The 21,475-nt window shown below is 40.0% G+C and overlaps 2 protein-coding genes and 1 long non-coding RNA gene across 5 annotated transcripts in view; all 3 read left to right on the plus strand.

The window, feature by feature from the left end:
• zgc:77784 (uncharacterized protein LOC402947 homolog) overlaps positions 1 to 11,730 on the plus strand; it is a 67,398-nt gene extending 55,668 nt beyond the window's left edge. The window contains exons 21-26 of one of the 2 annotated variants that reach the window (XM_021588051.2): positions 5,557 to 5,695; positions 6,820 to 7,187; positions 7,613 to 7,729; positions 9,925 to 10,095; positions 10,360 to 10,499; positions 11,030 to 11,730. In XM_021588051.2, coding sequence (XP_021443726.2) covers positions 5,557 to 5,695; positions 6,820 to 7,187; positions 7,613 to 7,729; positions 9,925 to 10,095; positions 10,360 to 10,499; positions 11,030 to 11,041 — 947 coding nt within the window. In that variant the 3' untranslated portion in view covers positions 11,042 to 11,730. The remainder of the gene's footprint in view (positions 1 to 5,556; positions 5,696 to 6,819; positions 7,188 to 7,612; positions 7,730 to 9,924; positions 10,096 to 10,359; positions 10,500 to 11,029) is intronic. The other variant, XM_021588050.2, reaches the window with a different exon arrangement.
• LOC118944671 lies at positions 643 to 963 on the plus strand. Its single transcript, XR_005039974.1, has 2 exons — positions 643 to 684; positions 769 to 963. It is a non-coding gene; the product is annotated as an uncharacterized LOC118944671 (long non-coding RNA).
• Positions 11,731 to 17,827: 6,097 nt separating the features above from the next.
• Positions 17,828 to 20,992, plus strand: lim2.3 (lens intrinsic membrane protein 2.3). 2 transcript variants are annotated; one of them, XM_021588100.2, is made up of 6 exons: positions 17,828 to 18,013; positions 18,112 to 18,196; positions 19,559 to 19,746; positions 20,106 to 20,255; positions 20,403 to 20,537; positions 20,829 to 20,992. In XM_021588100.2, the coding sequence occupies exons 2-6, from the start codon at positions 18,150 to 18,152 to the stop codon at positions 20,888 to 20,890; spliced, it is 582 nt and encodes a 193-aa protein (XP_021443775.1). In that variant the 5' UTR covers positions 17,828 to 18,013; positions 18,112 to 18,149; the 3' UTR covers positions 20,891 to 20,992. The 2 variants fall into 2 exon arrangements, with proteins under 2 accessions (XP_021443775.1, XP_021443776.1); XM_021588101.2 differs by lacking the exon at positions 18,112 to 18,196.
• The last annotated feature ends 483 nt before the right edge of the window (positions 20,993 to 21,475 follow it).

Genomic DNA, 21,475 nt, shown 5'->3' on the forward strand with positions numbered 1-21,475 from the left:
AATACATATAGAATGATGTAGTAACCAAACAAGTGTTAAACAAATCAAAATATTTGAATCTTCAAAGTAGCCACCCTTTGCCTTGATGACAGTTTTGCACACTCTTGGCATTCTCTCAACCAGCTTCACCTGGAATGCTTTTCCAACGCTCTTGAGGGAGTTCCCACATATGCTGAGCACTTGTTGGCTGCTATTTCTTCACTCTGTGGCCCCAACTCATCCCAAACCATCTCAATTGTACTGGGCTCCCGAGTGGCGCAGCGGTCTAAGGCACTGCATCAGTCCCATAGGGCAGCGCACAATTGGCCCAATGTCGTCCGGGTTTGACCGGTGTAGGCCGTCAATGTAAATAAGAATTTGTTCTTAACAGACTTGCCTAGTTAAAGGTTGCCTAGTTAAAGGCCAGGTCATCTGATGCAGCACTCCATCACTCTCCTTCTAGGTCATTGTCCTGTTGAAAAACATATGATAGTCCCACTAAGCGCAAACCAGATAGGATGGCATATCGCTGCAGAATGCTGTGGCAGCCATGCTGGTTAAGTGTGCCTTGAATTCGAAATAAATCACTGACAGTGTCACCAGCAAAGCACCATCACACCACCTCCTCCATGCTTCACGGTGTGACCACACATGCGGATCATCCATTCACCTACTCTGCGTCTCCTCTGAACAGTTGATGTTGAGGTGAGTCTGTTACTTGAATTTTAAAGCATTTATTTGGGCTGCAATTTCTGAGGCCGGTAACTCTAATGAACTTATCCTCCACAGCAGAAGTAACTCGGGGTCCTCCTTTCCTGTGGCGGTCCACATGAGAGCCAGTTTCATCATAGCGCTTGATGTTTTTTGCGACAGGACATTTTCCCGATTGACTGACCTGAAAACATTGATGGACTGTCGTTTCTCTTTGATATTTGCATACTGTTTCTCTTTGTCCCCCCCACCCCCACCTTGTCACAACACAACTGATGGGCTCAAACACATTAAGAAGGAAAAACATTTCACAAATAAATGTTTAACAAGGCACACTTGATAATTGAAATGTATTACAAGTGACTACCTAATAAAGCTGGTTGAGAGAATGCCAAGAGTGTGCAAAGCTGTAATCAAGGCAATTGGTGGCTACTATGAAGACTCTAAAATATATTTTGATTTGTCTAACACTTTTTTGGTTACTACATGATTCCATATGTGTTATTTCATAGTTTATGTCTTCACTATTATTCTACAATGTAGAAAATTGTAAAATAAAGAAAACCCCTTGAGTGGGTGTGTCCAAACTTTTGATTGGTACTGTAGCTAACTTTGTTACATAGTTGATGAGGGTGTGTGTGTGTGTGTAGACATCAAAACTATGAAATAACACATGGAATCATGTAGTAACCAAAAGGTAGTGTGTGTGTGTACACTACGGTTCAAAAGTTTGGGGTCACTTAGAAATGTTCTTGTTTTTGAAAGAAAAGCACTTTTTTTGTTGTCCATTAAAATAACATCAAATTGATCAGAAATACAGTGTAGACATTGTTAATGTTGTAAATTACTATTGTAGCTGGAAACATATGTTTTTTAATGGAATATCTACATAGGTGTAGAGGCCCATTATCAGCAACCATCACTCCTGTGGTCCAATGGCACGTTGTGTTAGCTAATCCAAGTTTATGATTTTAAAAGGCTAATTGATCATTAGAAAACCCTTCTGCAATTATGTTAGCAAAGCTGAAAACTGTTCTTATTAAAGATGAAATAAAACTGTCCTTCTTTAGACTAGTTGAGTACCTGGAGCATCAGAATTTGTGGGTTCCTTACAGGCTAAAAATGGCTAGAAACAAAACTTTCTTCTGAAACTCGTCAGTCTTTTCTTGTTCTAAGAAATGAAGGCTATTCCATGTGAGAAATTGCCAATAAACTGAAGATCTTGTACAGTGGTGTGTACTACTCCCTTCCCAGAACAGCGCAAACTGTCTCTAACCAGAATAGAAAGAGGAGTGGGAGGCCCGGGTGCACAACTGAGCAAGAGGACAAGTACATTAGAGTGTCTAGTTTAGCTTCATTAAATAGTATCCGCAGAACACCAGCCTCAACGTCAACAGTGAAGAGACGACTCCAGGATGCTGGCCTTCTAGGCAGAGTTTCCAGCTACAATAGTCATTTACAACATTAACAATGTCTACACTGTATTTCTGATAAATTTGATGTTATTTTAATGGACAAAAAATGTGCTTTTCTTTCAAAAACAAGGACATTTCTAAGTGACCCCAAACTTTTGAACGGTTATGTGTATATACAGTTGAAGTCGGAAGTTTACATTTAAACTCAGTTTTTCACTATTCCTGACATTTAATCCAAGTAAAATGACCTGTCTTAGGTCAGTTAGATCACCACTTTATTTTAAGAATGTGAAAGAATAATAGTAGAGAGAATGATTTATTTCAGCTTTTATTTCTTTCATCACATTCCCAGTGGATCAGAAGTTTACATACACTCAATTACTATTCGGTAGCATTGCCTTTAAATTGTTTAACTTGGGTCAAACATTTCAGATAGCCTTCCACAAGCTTCCCATAATACGTTGAGTGAATTTTGGCCCATTCCTCCTGACAGAGCTGGTGTAACTGAGTCAGGTTTGTAGGCATCCTTGCTCGCACACGCATTTTCAGTCCTGCCCACAAATGTTCTATAGGATTGAGGTCAGGGCTTTGTGATGGCCACTCCAATACCTTGACTTTGTTGTCCTTAAGCCATTTTTCCACAACTTTAGAAGTCTGCTTGGGGTCATTGCTCATTTGGAAGTCCCATTTGCGACCTAGATTAACTTCCGGACTGATGTCTTGAGATGTTGCTTCCATATATCCACATCATTTACCTCCCTCATGATGACATTTATTTTGTGAAGTGCACCAGTCCCTCCTGATGCAAAGCACCCCCACAACATGATGCTGCCACCCCTGCGCTTCACGGTTGGGATGGTGTTCTTCGGTTTGCAAGCCTCCCCCTTTTTCCTCCAAACATAACAATGGTCATTATGGCCAAACAGTTCTATTTTTGTTTCATCAGACCAGAGGACATTTCTCCAAAAAGTTCGATCTTTGGCCCCATGTGCAGTTGCAAACCGTAGTCTGGCTTTTTTATGGCGGTTTTGGAGCAGTGGGTTCTTCCTTGCTGAGCGGCCTTTCAGGTTATGTCGATATAGGAATCGTTTTACTGTGGATATAGATACTTTCGTACCTGTTTCCCCCAGCATCTTCACAAGGTCCTTTGCTGTTGTTCTGGGATTGATTCACACTATTCGCTCCAAAGTATGTTCATCTCTAGGAGACCGAACGCGTCTCCTTCCTGAGCGGTATGACGGCTGCATGGTCCCATGGTGTTTATACTTGCGTAATATTGTTTGTACAGATGAACGTTGTACCTTCAGGTGTTTGGAAATTCCTCCCAAGGATGAGCCAGACTTGTGGAGGTCTACAATTTTTTTTCCTGAGGTCTGATTTTTTCCCCATGACGTCAAGCAGAGGCACTGAGTTTTAAGGTATGCCTTGAAATACATTCACAGGTCCACTTCCAAATGACTCAAATAATGTCAATTAGCCTATCAGAAGCTTCTAAAGCCATGACATAATTTTCTGGAATTTTCCAAGCTGTTTAAAGGCACAGTCAACTTAGTGTATGTAAACTTCTGACCCACTGGAAATAATCTGTCTGTCAACAATTGTTGGGGAAAATTCTTGTTTGTTAACAAGAAATTTGTGGAGTGGTTGAAAAATGAGTTTTTTAATGACCCCAACATAAGTGTATGTAAACTTCCGACTTCATATGTTTTTTATTTATACAGTGCCTTGCGAAAGTATTCGGCCCCCTTGAACTTTGCGACCTTTTGCCACATTTCAGGCTTCAAACATAAAGATATAAAACTGTATTTTTTTGTGAAGAATCAACAACAAGTGGGACACAATCATGAAGTGGAACGACATTTATTGGATATTTCAAACTTTTTTAACAAATCAAAAACTGAAAAATTGGGCGTGCAAAATTATTCAGCCCCCTTAAGTTAATACTTTGTAGCGCCACCTTTTGCTGCGATTACAGCTGTAAGTCGCTTGGGGTATGTCTCTATCAGTTTTGCACATCGAGAGACTGAATTTTTTTCCCATTCCTCCTTGCAAAACAGCTCGAGCTCAGTGAGGTTGGATGGAGAGCATTTGTGAACAGCAGTTTTCAGTTCTTTCCACAGATTCTCGATTGGATTCAGGTCTGGACTTTGACTTGGCCATTCTAACACCTGGATGTGTTAATTTTTGAACCATTCCATTGTAGATTTTGCTTTATGTTTTGGATCATTGTCTTGTTGGAAAATCTCTGTCCCAGTCTCAGGTCTTTTGCAGACTCCATCAGGTTTTCTTCCAGAATGGTCCTGTATATGGCTCCATCCATTTTCCCATCAATTTTAACCATCTTCCCTGTCCCTGCTGAAGAAAAGCAGGCCCAAACCATGATGCTGCCACCACCATGTTTGACAATGGGGATGGTGTGTTCAGCTGTGTTGCTTTTAAGCCAAACATAACGTTTTGCATTGTTGCCAAAAAGTTCAATTTTGGTTTCATCTGACCAGAGCACCTTCTTCCACATGTTTGGTGTGTCTCCCAGGTGGCTTGTGGCAAACTTTAAACGACACTTTTTATGCATATCTTTAAGAAATGGCTTTCTTCTTGCCACTCTTCCATAAAGGCCAGATTTGTGCAATATACGACTGATTGTTGTCCTATGGACAGAGTCTCCCACCTCAGCTGTAGATCTCTGCAGTTCATCCAGAGTGATCATGGGCCTCTTGGCTGCATCTCTGATCAGTCTTCTCCTTGTATGAGCTGAAAGTTTAGAGGGACGGCCAGGTCTTGGTAGATTTGCAGTGGTCTGATACTCCTTCCATTGCAATATTATCGATTGCACAGTGCTCCTTGGGATGTTTAAAGCTTGGGAAATCTTTTTGTATCCAAATCCGGCTTTAAACTTCTTCACAACAGTATCTCGGACCTGCCTGGTGTGTTCCTTGTTCTTCATGATGCTCTCTGCGCTTTTAACGGACCTCTGAGACTATCACAGTGCAGGTGCATTTATACGGAGACTTGATTACACACAGGTGGATTGTATTTATCATCATTAGTCATTTAGGTCAACATTGGGTCATTCAGAGATCCTCACTGAACTTCTGGAGAGAGTTTGCTGCACTGAAAGTAAAGGGGCTGAATAATTTTGCACGCCCAATTTTTCAGTTTTTGATTTGTTAAAAAAGTTTGAAATATCCAATAAATGTCGTTCCACTTCATGATTGTGTCCCACTTGTTGTTGATTCTTCACAAAAAAATACAGTTTTATATCTTTATGTTTGAAGCCTGAAATGTGGCAAAAGGTCGCAAAGTTCAAGGGGGCCGAATACAAGGCACTGTATATATATCAAGCTGAAGAGAACATTGGTCAATATATATATATATATATATATTGACCAATGTTCTCTTCAGCTTGATTTAACTAAGTGTGGGGGTTGTCTGCTTTCTCTCTGTACTGTAGCCAAGCTGGTGAAGCAGAGGTCAGTGTGTCCTCCATTTAAGCCTGCACCACTCAACTGGGAGGACGTTCTGTCTCTACCACTGCCTGCTAATAAAGGATGTGGTTACACCAAGAGAGGTCAGGATGAGGGGAGGAACAGGTAACACCCAGCACTACATGCCCTGTAGACACCCTCCCATGGGATAGCTTGTTAGCATTTCCCTCCCGGTGTTCAGGAGGGAAATGGCAGTACAGGGAAAGAGAACTATTTTATTTTTATTTACCTTTATTTAACCAGGCAAGTCAGTTAAGAACAAATTCTTATTTTCAATGACGGCCTGGGAACAGTGGGTTAACTGCCTGTTCAGGGGCAGAACGACAGATTTGTACCTTGTCAGCTCGGGGGTTTGAACTCGCAACCTTCCGGTTACTAGTCCAACACTCTAACCACTAGGCTACCCTGCCGCCCCGCTCAACTAGTAGTGCTGAAGTTGTTACATATTGCACCCTTTCTCCATAACTCATTGTGATTGTTCCTGATGTGTCCTTTTTGTCTTTTCTCTGATGCCCTCATTTGAGGGCTGTGTTTAGATTGAATGTATGTCTTGCACTCTATTTGACCTGATAGTTTACCTGAACTACATAGCAAGAGTTCATGGCGTTAGGGCCGGAACCTGACCACCCAGTTCAATCCAGATTATAAACTCTAGTGAAGTTTACTATGGTTAAAGTTGGAGATAAAAACATTATTGTCTGGAGGCTCAGGAGAGACTCTTAGTGTGGCTGCATCAGGGGCAGTGTACAGTTTCCTCTAACTGATTGTGACAGATGAGATTGTGGCCATAACTGGGGGGACCTAGCTGTTCTGACTGTTGTCTTTTTTTGTAATGACATTAGCCATCATATGACAGTGTTGATTAGCCCTTTCCTTTTTCAATAACATGTTCTCTGTTAAATCTGCTCTGACATCCGCTGACGTTGTCACGGCAACATAAATAATTTGAAGTCTTCTGTTTTGTAACCCATTGCTGCTGGTTCCTCTTTTCAAATGTAACACTGTCAACTACTGTTACAGTCTCTGGATATGGCTGTTAATGTGCCTCGAAGAGTTTTCTTGATGAAGTACAAGTATTGTGTAAGATAGACCCCTTAGATTTATACTGGGGTCTTACTGACAGTGTTTTTCACTCAATGTGTCAGGTCCTCTTAGTTGTTAAACCAGGGATCTTTTCTCACTTTCCCCCATGTACTAATCATGTTTCCTCTTCCTCCCGCTCCCAATAGCTCCGATGAGAAGGACAGGTGTCCCCCGCTGCCAGCAAGGACTTACCTGATGGATGGCTCCAGGCAGGTTTTACCCAGCCTGCCCTCCTTCAGAAGAGAGAAGCTGGCCCAGGACACCACCTCCAGCCTACAGTCCACAGCCACGCTCCCCCCCTCCCCCCAAGAGGAGACACCCAACCACAACGACAGCCCCCGGCTGCAGCACTTTGACCTGCGGGGCCACTACGAGCCCGGTTCCCAGGTCTCCCATTCCAACCCCAACCTGTTTGCCAATATAGACGCCTATGACGTCAGCGGGCCATACCACACCAGCCAATGGGGAGACCCCTTCACAGGGGATAGCTTTACTTCAGAGATGAGTGGCAGAGGTTAGTTGTACACACCTGTCCCCCTGTCTTTACACACCTTTTCCTCTGTCATAGTTCTAGGATAATTATTAATATAGGATAATCTGTTATATAGCATAATTATGTGTAGCTAGCCTCTTGAAAATGACTAGTCTGGTCACAGAACTGTATGTGCTTTAGCCACGTCCTTTGTCATTTGTTGCCATGCCATACACACAGTCCGTGTTTGGCATGACAACGAAAGGACAAGAGGAGTTGGCTAAAGCACAGACAGATCTGCTACCAGGCTAATCCATAACTGCATAATTATCCTGAATTTTTCCATGTTATTATGTTACTTAACACATTGTATTTGTACATGAAAATCAGATCTATTACGAGATGGCTCTGTATCTTTTATTCCCTCTGAATGTCTTCTTGATGACATCACTGTTATTTTCTGTCAGGACAATCTCCTCCTTTCCCAGCTGACTCCTCATACGCTACGCAGGGACACAGAACCAGAAGCAAGAAGAAAGCCCTCAGGGAGGGCCAGCACCGACGAGAGCTGCATGACCAAGCAGGTAAGACATATTGGGCAGCTACATTTGTTATCTTCTCTTTGTAGAAGCTTTTACACAAGGCACCACGCATAGCTTTTGTAATAACAAGTTACACCATCTTATTATTTCCAAGAACTTAGAAATGGTTCTCACTGGCTCTAACTTCTTGGTGTGTTGCTAGCACATGCACATAAGTAACACACATGCTTTGGAATTCAAGCCACATCCTTACAGCACATTTACATTTTGTTCACACATTAAAGTGGAACTGACAGTGTTTTAACTGCTTTCCCGATATGAAACAAACAAACAATCTTAATATCGGTATTAAATATCTAATTCCCAGTTTATGCTACAAGATAACTTAATAAGAGGTTTTAAAAATAAGTTATATTAGCCTCAACATTCCATGACGTACACTAAGGCGTTGTTGGCAGAATAGATTGATGCCGTTCAATGCATTATTAATATAATTCACCAATACGTTTCTTGGTAGTCCAAAAAATATTGCTATCAGGTTGTAAATCACAGCTGGCCTGGTACATTGTTTGCTGCCTCCATTTGGGATGCACTGTTTCAGTTTCAATGGCTCAATATTTTGGACAAAAATGGTTGAATGTAACTAAGGCTGGATATGACAATACAATCAAACTAGCAAGGGCAATGATCACTAGTCAGTCTTAATGTGGCTAATAGGCTAGCGTATCTATTTATGTAGCAAGCTAAAAACTCGGATCCTAATGTTAGTTAAATCGCAAGCTAGCTGCTAGGAGGATGTCATGTCATTGGAGGAGTGACTGACTTTTTCTCCTCAATGTTTTTTGGTGGCTATACACGGCTAGAGATGCAGGTGTAATTTGGTTAGATAGCAATAACTTTAACATTTAGCATATCTTTTGCGTTTGCAATTTCACTCTAGCTATCTACTCCAATTTCAGAGTACTCTTCTGAATGTGCCAGAGCACAGAATAACTGATTAATTTTTGAACGCGCAACATCCGCTGAATATGACTTGGGTTAGTAAATGTAGGCAAAGAAAGTAATAGTTAGTCACGAACACTTTAGATAACAACATGTAAAAAGCCTAACCAGCTCTGCTAGGGTGAGTAAAATGGTCAGAGTAAGGTGTTCTCTCATTTGTGTCAGGAAGTAGCAAGCTAGCTAACTTTAACCAGTTCGCTTTGGTTCATGGTTGGGACAAGCATGCATTGTAGGCATGCAAGCGGCAAAGAAATAGTAGGCTACAATTCCCCATCTTTTATCAGTGCAATTTTGACGACTAGCTATTTCAAAAAGTTGGTGTTTATCTAATGTTCCTTCGTTAGATGTTAGCTCATCCTTCTCTGGCTAGCATTAGTTGTTGATCTTTTTGTTGTTTTTTTTTTTTTATTTTTTTACCTTTATTTAACCAGGCAAGTCAGTTAAGAACAAATTCTTATTTTCAATGACGGCCTGGGAACAGTGGGTTAACTGCCTGTTCAGGGGCAGAACGACAGATTTGTACCTTGTCAGCTCGGGGGTTTGAACTCGCAACCTTCCGGTTACTAGTCCAACGCTCTAACCACTAGGCTACCCTGCCGCCCGTGCATAACTGAAGGAGAGAGAGCCTACCTTTTTCATGGTGGTTTAATCAATAGGACTGTAAAGTTCCCAAATGTAAGAGGACTCCCAAGTGGTATTGACATATTTGCAGAAATCAATTCAGGGGTATTTTGTGGTTTTTGGCGAATGCGTTCTAACGATCTAAAGTTGCCAGTCCAGTTCAAAGTGAATGGTGGCAGGCCTGTGTGCAAATGGCTTGTTTGCACAAAGGCCTATACTGTAGCTCTGATTGGCTATGGTGTACCAGTCTAACTAGACTCTGGTCCTGGACGAGACAAATGTATTAATTTACTGCAGTGTCTATTAATTGTCCAAACGCACAGCTGCTTGCTATAGAATTTTGACATACCTTAGTATTTGTAATTCCCAAACATTCTAAGAATTTATGAAAACATGAAAATTACCATATCTAAGTGTTCACTTGTCAGAAAATGTTTTTCTTTTTAAAGTCATAGATTTTAATATTTCATGTTGCTAAAATGCTGTCAGTTCCACTTAAGTCCTGTAGTGTACATTTCACTGTGAACAGATAGACAGCAGTGCTTTAAAGAGGCAACCTGTGTGGTTGAATGAAGACAGTGTTTTTTTCATGAGCTGTCAATCTGTCTGTACAGAACTGCCCCCTCCGCCGGCCCCACCCCCTGCAGCAGATGACCCCATGCAGCTCCTGGTTGATGTGCTGGGCTGTAGCCGGAGGCCATCGGCAGAGAACCTGCCGGCCATACAGAGGAGAGGAGACTACTCCTCACCCCAGAAGAGAGGGCCTGCCATGAGGGGCTCACAGGGTATGCATCAAACCATCTAATTAAAGCAAATACACGTTACAGTAATATAAAAGCGGCAAGCAGACTCATATTGTGATTGAGGTCTAGTAATACTCCGTCTACATTATTATGCATACAAATCCTCAGTGGACTTAAAGTAGTGCATCGGTTTAAGCACACATCAAGCAACAATCCCCTCTACCCTGGTCCAGCACTTAGAATCTGACCCATATAATTCCAGCTGTACTTTTGAGTGATTGCGGTATTGCATATTGTCATCTGCAGATGAGGGGGTAATCCCGTACTGCCAGTCCAGCTTTCTGCCCCGGGGTCAGATGTCCGGCTACGGTTCCCTTGGTGGAGTGGCCTCCTCGCGGGCTTCAACTGGACAGAGAGGGCCTGGAGTTGCCCAGAGGAGGGATGAGGTGAGTCTAGTGTGAAGGACAGAAGGACTACCTGGTCTGGCTCAGTAGAGACATGTTAGTCCTATAGTTGTTATCAGTGTTGGTGTCCTCCTAAAGTCTAGTGGGTAAATGTAAGGCAAGGATTTGGTGATAATCCAAGACCATTTTGGATCTTAATCAGTGTTGATTGGTGTGGCACAGAGAGCCAAGAGACCCACTGGCCCAAGACCCACCTGGCTCTCTGCTGCTTTATTCTCTATACTAATCTGGTCCAGTTTATCCAACATCTTGGTTATATTAATAATGCCAAATCAAGACTAGTGTTTTCATCTATAGTATGTTGCATAGGATAGATTATGGACATGTCAAATTAATGTTTTGACAATGGCATAGATGTAGGCAAATATGGGAGGTCAGTAGATTTATAAGAGCTCAACATAAATTGAATACTCCCATTTGTGTGGCTAAGCCTTGGCTAAATTACAGTGTCAGGATTCATTTTTGGCACCAGCCACATCACTGATTTGTGTTGTATGTTTGTTTACTTTCAGAACCTCATATAGCTGGAAGCAGATTATGTGATGTGAAGTTCTCCGCCATGTTTTTTTTTAAAGGTTGTTTTGCTGCTTCCTTCTTTGCTGAACTCCATCCAGCCTGTTGCCATGGTATCAAAGAAGAGCTGAAGACAAAAGTGAAAGCATGTAGGCTTGCCACCTGCCCTTTCCATATTGGTTCATATTTGTGTTTTTTATCGTTTGATTATTCATAATTTGTACGTGATTTTATGTCCTGCCTCGATGTATATAGACATCTTAGCAACTTTTTTAAACAGGACCTTGGATAAAGATAATATATTGTATTTTGAGAAAAAGGAAAGAAAAAGTCTTAAAATTACTGTAGATATTATACAACAGATGTTTGAATGTACTTTGTTTGTTGTTTACCTTGAAACCCTGGTGATGTTTGTGTGATGAAAGGATATGAGGCAGAAACTCTGTTAACATGACCATCTGAGAGTTGGGCATATGTGTGTGTTTACAGTTTTTCTCTCTCTCGCTGTCATTGTGGCGTAAACCTCCTGCTTCTTCTAAACAGACATATCGATCTTATCAACACCAGATGAAATAGCTTTGTCCTTTTAGGTTGTGATGCTGAAAATGTGTGAACCTATACCCTTGTTAAACACCAATTGTTATGTTCTGTCATCAGCTGAATGATTTGTTTAAAAAAATACCAATAAAACATTTGTTACTCTAAAGACATGTTTCCCTAGACTGTTTCCTGGAATCGATCAAGTGTAGGTAATCAATCCTATTATACATGCCTTTTGTGCCCTTATTCCTGTGTTCTTTGTACTGCGCTGCTGTGCACTGACTTTGATGTAATAGTTAACTGCTAAACCCAGACAGATTTCAGATTGTGTTTTCTACAAGACAGTAGAAAGTAGTTAATAGTAAGGTGGTGAGGAGGACAACCCACCACAAAAATACAGTAGCGAGAACTGTAACAGGCAGGGATATGCTACAGTTAAAAGGTAGCCAGAGGAGGGAGAGGTTTTTATTTAGTGTGGAACATTGGGAGCATGTGAGCTGTTCCACCTGTGAGACACTCTTCCCAGGTTTCTAAATGCTCCTCTCTGTACAATATTAACCTCCTTTGTTCTGTGGCTCAGCATAGAGCTCTCTAGTGACTGGTACACTGGTATCAATAATATATCCATGCAGTTATCTTTCGATACTGTCTCAAGTCATTCTGAAAACCTCTGCTTGAGATACTGTTATGTAAGAACATTTAGGGTTTTTGCGAACACAGGCGCCAGGGAGCAGAAATATATGAAGATGATTGGGTGGTTTCTTTTATATTGGGTAAAAATAGCACGAGAAGAACAAATCATGCCTTATTAAAGTCAGTGGAATGTCACTGGACTTCAAAGGGACATTCTTTCTGGACACAGTTACTCAGTGTGGATGATGGGTTCTGGGACTGTTTGAAATTAGCGAGTGTGCAAGACGGTGTATGATAAGCAATTTTTTTATTTAACTAGGCAAGTCGGTTAAGAACAAATTCTTATTTACAATGACGGCCTACCCCGGATGATGCTGGGCCAATTGTGCACCTCCCTATGGGACTCCCAATCACAGCCAGATGTGATACAGCCTGGATTTGAACCAGGGACTGTAATCTCTTGCATTGACCAGGGACTGTAATCTCTTGCATTGAGATGCAGTGCCTTGCACCACTCAGGAGCCCAAAATACTCCTCTCTCTCCCAAATGTCCACAGGGACCCACAAAGATTGGGGATAATCCATCAGAATTTACAGCAAAGCGGTTAAGCAGTGGGGGCATTGTTTAAAAAAAAAATTTTTGCCTGCTTGTTTGTGTTGTGGATTAGGGTATTTTTATTAATCTCAATCCCTCAGTGATCCTCTCCCAGCAAGGCTCAGACTACTGAAAGGCCATTTCACATACAGTATGTCTCTCTATAGAATGTTTTTCAATCTATACTTTTTCCCCCATTAGTATAGGAACAGAAATAGACAAACATCCACTGAGATGTTTTTATATCTGTGGCAGCATCGGGGTCAATTTCACTTCAATTACAGTCAATTCAGAAGGAAGACTAAAATTCTAATTCTCTTCAATGCTTTTCAATGAGGAATCATTTTAAATTATTTTTTTGACTGGAATTAAAATTGAATTGACCCCAACCCTGATCAGTTGTATATGATGGGATTAGAGATATGAGAACTGATCTGCTGAGTAAAGATGAATATAGAAAAGGTCAACCATTAATTAATTTCAGCATCATACACACAGTAAGAATATAAAATACCACAATGTTTATCAATGGCAGATGATGGGATTATGAATCTGCTTTACAGTACCAGTCAAAAGTTTGGACACACCTACTCATTCCATTGTAGAATAGTAGTGAAGACATCAAAACAACAAATGGAATCATGCAAAATATATTATAAAATATATTTTGATTTATCACTTTTTTGGTTACTCCATGATTCCATATGTTATTCCATAGTTGCGATGTCTTCTATTATTCTACAACGTAGAAAATAGTCAAAATAAAGATGAACCCTTGAATGAATAGGTGTGTCCAAACGTTTGACTGGTACTGTAGATTAGATTATAAATCATGTACTGTTGACTCCTGAGTCAGTTACCATGTGGAGGATGACAAGGAACACACAAATGCTTATTACCAGTTGGCCAGATACTGGTTAAATGAGTAACGGAGACCTGTTGAACTTGCTCCATATGTGGATGTTTGACTTGATAGAAGGCACCATCTAGTGGCTGTTATATAGCATTTATCCTTCTGCCCAGTCATAAATTGCATGTAGGATCCACAGATAATTTTGCCATTGGGCCACACAGAAGCTATCACAATGTAGTTTTTTTGTCTCATCCTTGAGCTAGATAAGAGTCTGACTCAAAATTTGAACACTAGGAAATGAATTCACAATCTATCACAATTTAGGAGGTACTGTGTGGCTAAATTGGTAAGAGCATACTGCCAGCAATGCCAGGGTGGTGGGTTTGATTTCCGCATTGTGCTACATCCACCCATATGAAAAAAATGTATACACTCACTGATGTAAGTTGCTTTGGATAAAAGTGTATGCTAAATGGATTTCATATTAACAGAACTCTCAGCAAATCACTGGCTGTTGACAGACATGTTCAGCCTAAAGAAACACATAAAACATACCAGTCAACAGTTTGGGCACACCTACTCATTCAAAGGTTTTTCTTTATTTTTACTGTTTTCTACATTGTAGAATAATAGTGAAGACATCAACACTATGAAATAACACATAGGGAATCATGGAGTAACCAAGAAAGTGTTAAATAAATCAAAGTAGCCTCCATTTGCCTTGATGACAGCTTTGCACACTCTTGGCATTCTCTCAACCAGCTTCACCTGGAATTATTTTCCAAAAGTCTTGAAGGAGTTCCCATATATCCTGAGCACTTGTTGGCTCAATACAAATTTGGCCCGCAGTTGAATCTAGTTGATGATCCCTGATGTAAGCAAAAAAAGGGGGAAATTATAGGATGGGCAACTGGCGACCCCCAGCCCCCCTTTTGTAGACAGCAATTTAAGTCTAGCTATAGATTTTAAAGAGATTGAAGACAGAGCTGTTACTTGGCCACTCACTGTCTTCTTGGTAAGCAATTCCAGTGTAGATTTGGCCTTGTGTTGTAGGTTATTACCCAGCTGAAAAGTTAATTCTTCTATCAGTGTCTGATGTAAAGCAGACTGAAGCAAGTCTTCCCCTACGATTTTGCCTGTGCTTAGCTCCATCCCAATTCTTTTTATTGTGAAAAACTCCCCAAATCTACACTGGAATTGCATATCAAGAATGTGAATGTTCCTAAGTGGCCAAGTAACAACTTTGACTTCAAGCTCTTTAAAATCTATAGCAAGACTTGAAAATTGCTGTCTAACCATGATCACCAACAACTTGACAGAGCTTGAACAATTATGAAAAGAATAATGGGCTAATACTGTACAATCCAGGAGTGTAAAGCTCTTATAGCATACCCATACCGTGATGCAGCCACCCCCATGCTTGAAAATAAGTAGGCACTTACTCAGTGATGTGTTGGCCAGTAGCTTACCACCCTGCATCCCACTGCTGGCTGGCTTGCTTCTGAAGCTATGCAGGGTTGCCCTGATCAGTCCCTGGATGAGAGACCAGTTGGTGTTGGAGGGCCAGCATGAGGCACCCTTTCGTCTGGTCTATAAACATATCCCAATGCCCCAGGGCAATGATTGGGGACATTGCCCTGTGTAGGGTGCTGTCTTTTGGATGGGATGTTAAATGGGTGTCCTGACACTTTGTGGTCACTAAAGATCCCATGGCACTTATTGTAAGAGTAGGAGTGTTAACCCCGGTGTCCTGGCTAAATTCCCAATCTGTCTCTCATACCATCATGGTCACCTCATCATCTCCAGCTTACAATTAACTCATTCATCCCACCGCCTCTCTGTAACCATTCTCCAGGTTGTAGTTGTAAATGAGAATGTGTTCTCAGTTAACTTACCTGGTAAAATAAGGGTTAAATAAAATGTGTTGTGTTGGATTTGCCCCAAACATAAGGCTTTGCATTTAGGCCAAAAAGTGTATTAATTTGTTGTTGTTTTTCCCAGTATTACTTTAGTGCCTTGTTGCATACAAGGTGCATGTTTTGGAATATTTGTATTCTGTATATTTGTATTATTTTCACTATCATTTAAGTCATTATTGTAGAGACACTACAATGTTGTTGATCCATCCTCAGTTTTCTCCCATCACAGCCATTGAACTCTGTAACTGTTTTAAAATCACCAATGGCCTGATGGTAACATCCCTGAGAAGTTTCTTATCTTTGATGTGTCTGGGAGGTTTAATACATAATCCACAGCATACTGTAATTATTAACTTGACCATGCTTAAAGAGATGCTCAATGTCTGATTTTATATTGTTACCCATCTACCAATCACTGCACTTCTTTATGAGGTTCCCTGGTCTTTGTAGTTTAATCCGTGCTTGAAATTCAATACTTGACTGAGGGATTTTACAAATGTTGTATGAATGGAGGACAGAGGAAGGGTTAGTTAGTCATTCAAGAATGATGTCAACAACTCTTATTTCACACGGAGTGAGTCGATGTAACATATTTTTTAGAATTTTTCTTCCACTTTGACATTACAGAGTATTTGGAGTTCATTGTTGACAAAATATGACAATTCAATTAATTAAAAAAAAATATTTGACCTTTATTTAAGGCAAGTCAGTTAAGAACAAATTCTTATTTTCAATGACGGCCTAGTGGGTTAACTGCTTGGTCAGGGGCAGAATGACAGATTTGTACCTTGTCAGCTCGGGGGTTTGAACTTGCAACCTTCCAGTTGCTAGTCCACCGCTCTAACCACTAGGCTACCCTGCCGCCCCTGAATCCCACTTTGTAACACAATAGAGAATAGAGTGTGAAGAAATCCAAGGGGTATAAATACTTTTGCAAGTTACTGTACACATAGTGTACTTGATCACTCTAGCAGTTTCATTTTTTTTTAAATCTTCAACTTCAACTTAAAAACAACTCCAAGTGTATTTTGAATGAATATATTCAATTACAATTAAAGTGTTTGAAATTGAAGTACAGTGTCTTTAAGTTTAATGATAGTGAACATGTACTATACTAAAAGACTGAAAAAACAATGAATATAAAGTGCACTTTTAATAAGTGTGTTGAAGTGTAATGATAGTATATTTATAGTATACTTAAGGTATAAAGTACATTTCGTATTTGAAGTACAGTATATTAATATCATTGTTTTATATATTTAAGTATACTTATAATTAAAATATTTCACTTGGGAACTCTGGACTTGAAACCCTATGGTTTGAATTGAAGAGGGCAGTCTATTTCTCACAGACAAAGGAGATCAAGGATCTGGAAGGATTCTGTATAAAGGAATGCTGTTAAGATCCCTCCAGATGTTCTCCAACATAAAATATTTTTAGGGAAAAAAAGTATTAATTGTTTTAAAAAATATATTTCTCTGAGCAATTGTATTAGTTTAAAATAATATTATTTCCCCATTTATTTGAGCATAGCTCAGTATTTGAAGTATTTATTCCATTGTCATTTTTGCTCATTTTTATCAAGGCTGTTAATAATGTAAGACCCCACTGTATATATAAAAATGTAAAAACACTCACTGATAAAATTTCATTTGATTATTTTCCCGCCTCCTAAACAACTTTACTCTCCACCGAAAATGTTGAATACATAATTATTGATTTATTTTACTGAAAATGTGTTAATTATGGAATAGCACTGAATAACTTGAATCATTGCTTTGTGATTATAAAATACATCTACCACCATTTGTTCAAGACACCTGCTACCCTAGAAAAGGAAAGTGTTACATACTGTAGTGACTCATATGCATCACAGTGTGTGTTTGAAGCTGATTTTTGGACCACAGTCTGAGATTTACTGGGCAGTTTAAATTCAATGAACTGGCAGGGGTTTTGGGAGTTCAATTGTAGTTTCAATAAAGATTTTAAAACCTTAACATCTGATGTTGAGAGAAAACATTATCTCAATTTCACTGAACTAACATGAGAGCCCCAACTATACTTGTGTTATTTTCTGCGTGAAATAACTACGTGAAACTTACTTTTACTGCATAGTGTGGGATCCTATTGCCAACCCATGTCCACTGTGGATGGTAGGGCAGTATTTTGAATTGAAACCCCTGTGTCATCAGTATTACTGTGACTTACCCAGGGCTTAAATAGTTTTGTATTTTCAGCAGATTCCCTAAAACACAAAACTCATCCCATGTGATTGGTTGTGGCTCAGCATGCTCTATTGTGCCCCGGGGCCGTTTGTTCGCCTGGTTTCCGACACACAAACAAAACTTTCCTGTCAGCCTGGGCAATATTTGGCTCCGGAGTGCTTTGACAACCCCCTTGTAATATTGGAATCTCTGACTTTTTCTCTAAAGGGATAATAAAGGTAAGTTATTAATTAGCTGAGTGGTGTGGGTAAAATGTCATGTTATGTGTTTTGATATAATGTACAGTAGGTGACTTAAAGATCATATTTCTTCATAGAAAAACAGAGAGAACAGAAGAGAGAGGACAGAAAAGAGATGACAGAAGAGAGAGGACAGAAGAGAAACAGATCAGTCATGTCAGGGTAAATACAGTATATCAAAGCTAAAACTACACTGCCGTTCAAAAGTTTGGGGTCACTTAGAAATGTCCTTGTTTTTGAAAGAAACACATTTTTTTTTTGTCCATTAAAATAACTGGTCTTCTTTAAACTGGCAGCTTCATTAAATAGTACCCGCAAAACACTAGTCTCAACGTCAACAGTGAAGAGGCGACTCCGGGATGCTGGCCTTCTAGGTAGAGTTGCTAAGAAAAGCCATATCTCAGACTGGCCAATAAAAATAAAAGATTAAGATGGGCAAAAGAACACAGACACTGGACAGAGGAACTCAGCCTAGAAGGCCAACACCCCAGAGTAGCCTCTTCACTGTTGACGTTGAGACTTGTGTTTTGCGGGTACTATTTAATGAAGCTGCCAGTTGAGGACTTGTGAGGCGTCTGTTTCTCAAACTAGACACTCTAATGTACTTGTCCTCTTGCTCAGATGTGCACCGGGGCCTCCCACTCCTCTTTCTATTCTGGTTAGGGCCAGTTTGTGCTGTTCTGTGAAGGGAGTAGCATACAGCGTTGTACGAGATCTTCAGTTTCTTGGCAATTTCTCACATGGAAGCCTTAATTTCTCAGAACAAGAATAGACTGATGAGTTTCAGATGAAAGTCATTTGTTTCTAGCCATTATGAGCCTGTAATCGAACCCACAAATGCTGATGCTCCAGGTACTCAACTAGTCTAAAGAAGGACAGTTTTATTGCTTCTTTAATAATAACAGTTTTTAGCTGTGCTAACATAATTGCAGAAGGGTTTTCTAATGATCAATTAGCCTTTTAAAATGATAAACTTGGATTAGTTAACACAATGTGCCATTGGAACACAGGAGTGATGGTTGCTGATAATGGGCCTCTACACCTATGTAGATATTCCATAAAAAATCTGCTGTTTCCAGCTACAATAGTCATTTGCAACATTAACAATGTCTCAACTGTATTTCTGATCAATTTGATGTTGTCTTAAATGGACAAAAAATGTGCTTTTCTTTCAAAAACAAGGATGTTTCTACGTGACCCCAAACTTTTCAACGATAGTGTATATAATGGCCATTTGAAAAGACCTTGCTCTAACAAACTGTCTAAAAGCAGTAGGCCTATGGTAAAACAAGTGGAATATGAATAAGATTATTAAGATTATTCTTTGAAAAAATATAATTGATTCAATGTTAAAACGGTCTGTAATGTCCATCCAGACCCTTTCAACTATTCAAAGCAAACAATGTACTTTATGTTGTGTTACTCTATGCTGTATTGACCAGCCATGAGATGTAATTGTATAGAGATGCTTCAGTGTCCCTGACAATTGTGTTGTAGGCTAACTGTCTCCTCTGTGTACATCAGTGTGCTTGGCAGGATGTACAGCTTCATGGGAGGTGGGTTGTTCTGCGCTGGAGTCGGGAACATACTCCTTATTATCTCCACAGCAACCGATTACTGGATGCAGTACCGTCAATCCAACAACTATATGCATCAGGGCCTGTGGCGCTACTGTGTGCCTGGGAAATGCATGACACACACAGATAGCATTGGTAAGCGCAACATGTCCCATTTGTCATCAAACGTACAGTAAGTGAACGAAAGGTCTTTATAAGGTCCTGTTCCATGCTGTGAATATCTAGAGTAAAAAAGAATTTCAACAAAGGAATCAGCTCCTTTTATTTGAGCAGGTTTAGTTGGGAATAAGTCACCATAATTCAACATTTGGTGCAAAATATAGAATATTGTGTAGTAAGTAAATGTTCAGTGATGTCACATCTGAGTAAAGTGTGAAATGTAATTCAGTACTATGGACAGGAATGCCACTAATAATATTAGTAGTAGTGCTTATTGGGTAAGTAGTACCTGTACTGGGTCTCAGCCTTGTCCTCTCTGTGCCCTCTGTCACCAGCGTACTGGGATGCCACCCGTGCCTTTATGATCCTCTCCCTGCTGGCCTGCTTCATTGGCATCGTGATCGGCGTCATGGCCTTCATACGCTCCTCCTCCTTCAGTGGGTTTGACAAGACCTTTGCTGCCGGCATCCTCTTCTTCATCTCCTGTAAGTGTCTCCTCCTTCTGTCATTTGTCCCTGTAACTCTCTTTCAAGCATAGAAATACAATAAATTACATATTTCTATGCTATCAAGGCTATGTTGATGGATGTGATGAAAGGAATAAGCAGCATTTGATTGACTACTCTCCACAGGCTTCTTTGTGCTGCTGGCGATGGCTGTGTACACTGGGGTGACTGTGAATTACTATGGGAAACGATACGGGAACTGGCGTTTCTCCTGGTCCTACATCATGGGTTGGGTAGCCGTGGTCCTCACCTTTTTCTCAGGTAGAATAATGTGGTTCTGCGTGTAGAGCTAAAAGGGCTTAATTTACTATTGTACATCCCAAATGGCACCCTATTCCCATTAGTGCACTACTTTTTATCAAGGCCCATGGGGCCCTGTTCAAAAGTAGTGCACTATATAAGGAGTAGGCTGCCATTTGAGATGCACCCTATGGCTCAGTCCAACAAGAGTCATTTGAAGAAAAACATTTTTGACATCAGTGGATAATCCAGTGGACAGTATACAGTATGCCCAGGAACTGAATGTTAATCTCTTCCTATTTTCTTTTTCAGGCATCTTCTACATGTGTGCCTACAGGATGCATGAATGCCCAAGAAACTCCAACTCACGCTGATCTGACAAACACACAGTTCACACCTGGGTTTACACACCTAACTACGTAATTTCCTGTTTACCTGACCACTATTGAATAAGCATAATAAAAGGATAAAACCAATTGTCTGTTTTTTCTATTTTCTATTGAGTGGTATTCATCTGTTTAATAATAAAGAATATGCACCAGTTATAATTTTGAAAGTTTCTTTAAAGCTGCAATATGTAACTTTTTGGGTGACCTGACCAAAATCAAATAGAAATGTGAGTTATAGATCAGTCATTATTGAAAGTCTAAGTGGTAAATATGTTCTATGTGCACCATTTCTATGCTTCCCATTCTTAAGCTTCGTTTTTGTGTCTTTTATTTTCAGTTTTGTACACCAGTTTCAAAACAACTAAAAATACAATATTTGTGGTTATAGAAAATATATTTCACAGTGGTTTAGATTGTACAATGATTCTATTTACTATAGGGGCTTTTTTTTACAAAATGAAATTAGGAGAACTATTATAATTTTTGCAAACAGGAAATGGCAGAGCTATTTCTGCATAGAGCAGCTTTAACATGTAAATTAAACCCTGATTGTCATCAATACTGTCACAG

This window comes from Oncorhynchus mykiss, chromosome 27 (assembly GCF_013265735.2).
Source record: "Oncorhynchus mykiss isolate Arlee chromosome 27, USDA_OmykA_1.1, whole genome shotgun sequence".
Taxonomy (NCBI): Eukaryota; Metazoa; Chordata; class Actinopteri; order Salmoniformes; family Salmonidae; genus Oncorhynchus; species Oncorhynchus mykiss.

What these genes read in the sequence shown, in the direction of transcription:
- lim2.3 (XM_021588100.2), top strand. Translation starts at nt 18,150, where the DNA reads ATGACAGAAGAGAGAGGACAGAAGAGAAACAGATCAGTCATGTCAGG. An exon ending in AACAGATCAGTCATGTCAGG is followed by an intron (nt 18,197 to 19,558) that starts GTAAATACAGTA and finishes TGTGTACATCAG; the next exon opens with TGTGCTTGGCAGGATGTACA. An exon ending in CATCCTCTTCTTCATCTCCT is followed by an intron (nt 20,256 to 20,402) that starts GTAAGTGTCTCC and finishes TACTCTCCACAG; the next exon opens with GCTTCTTTGTGCTGCTGGCG.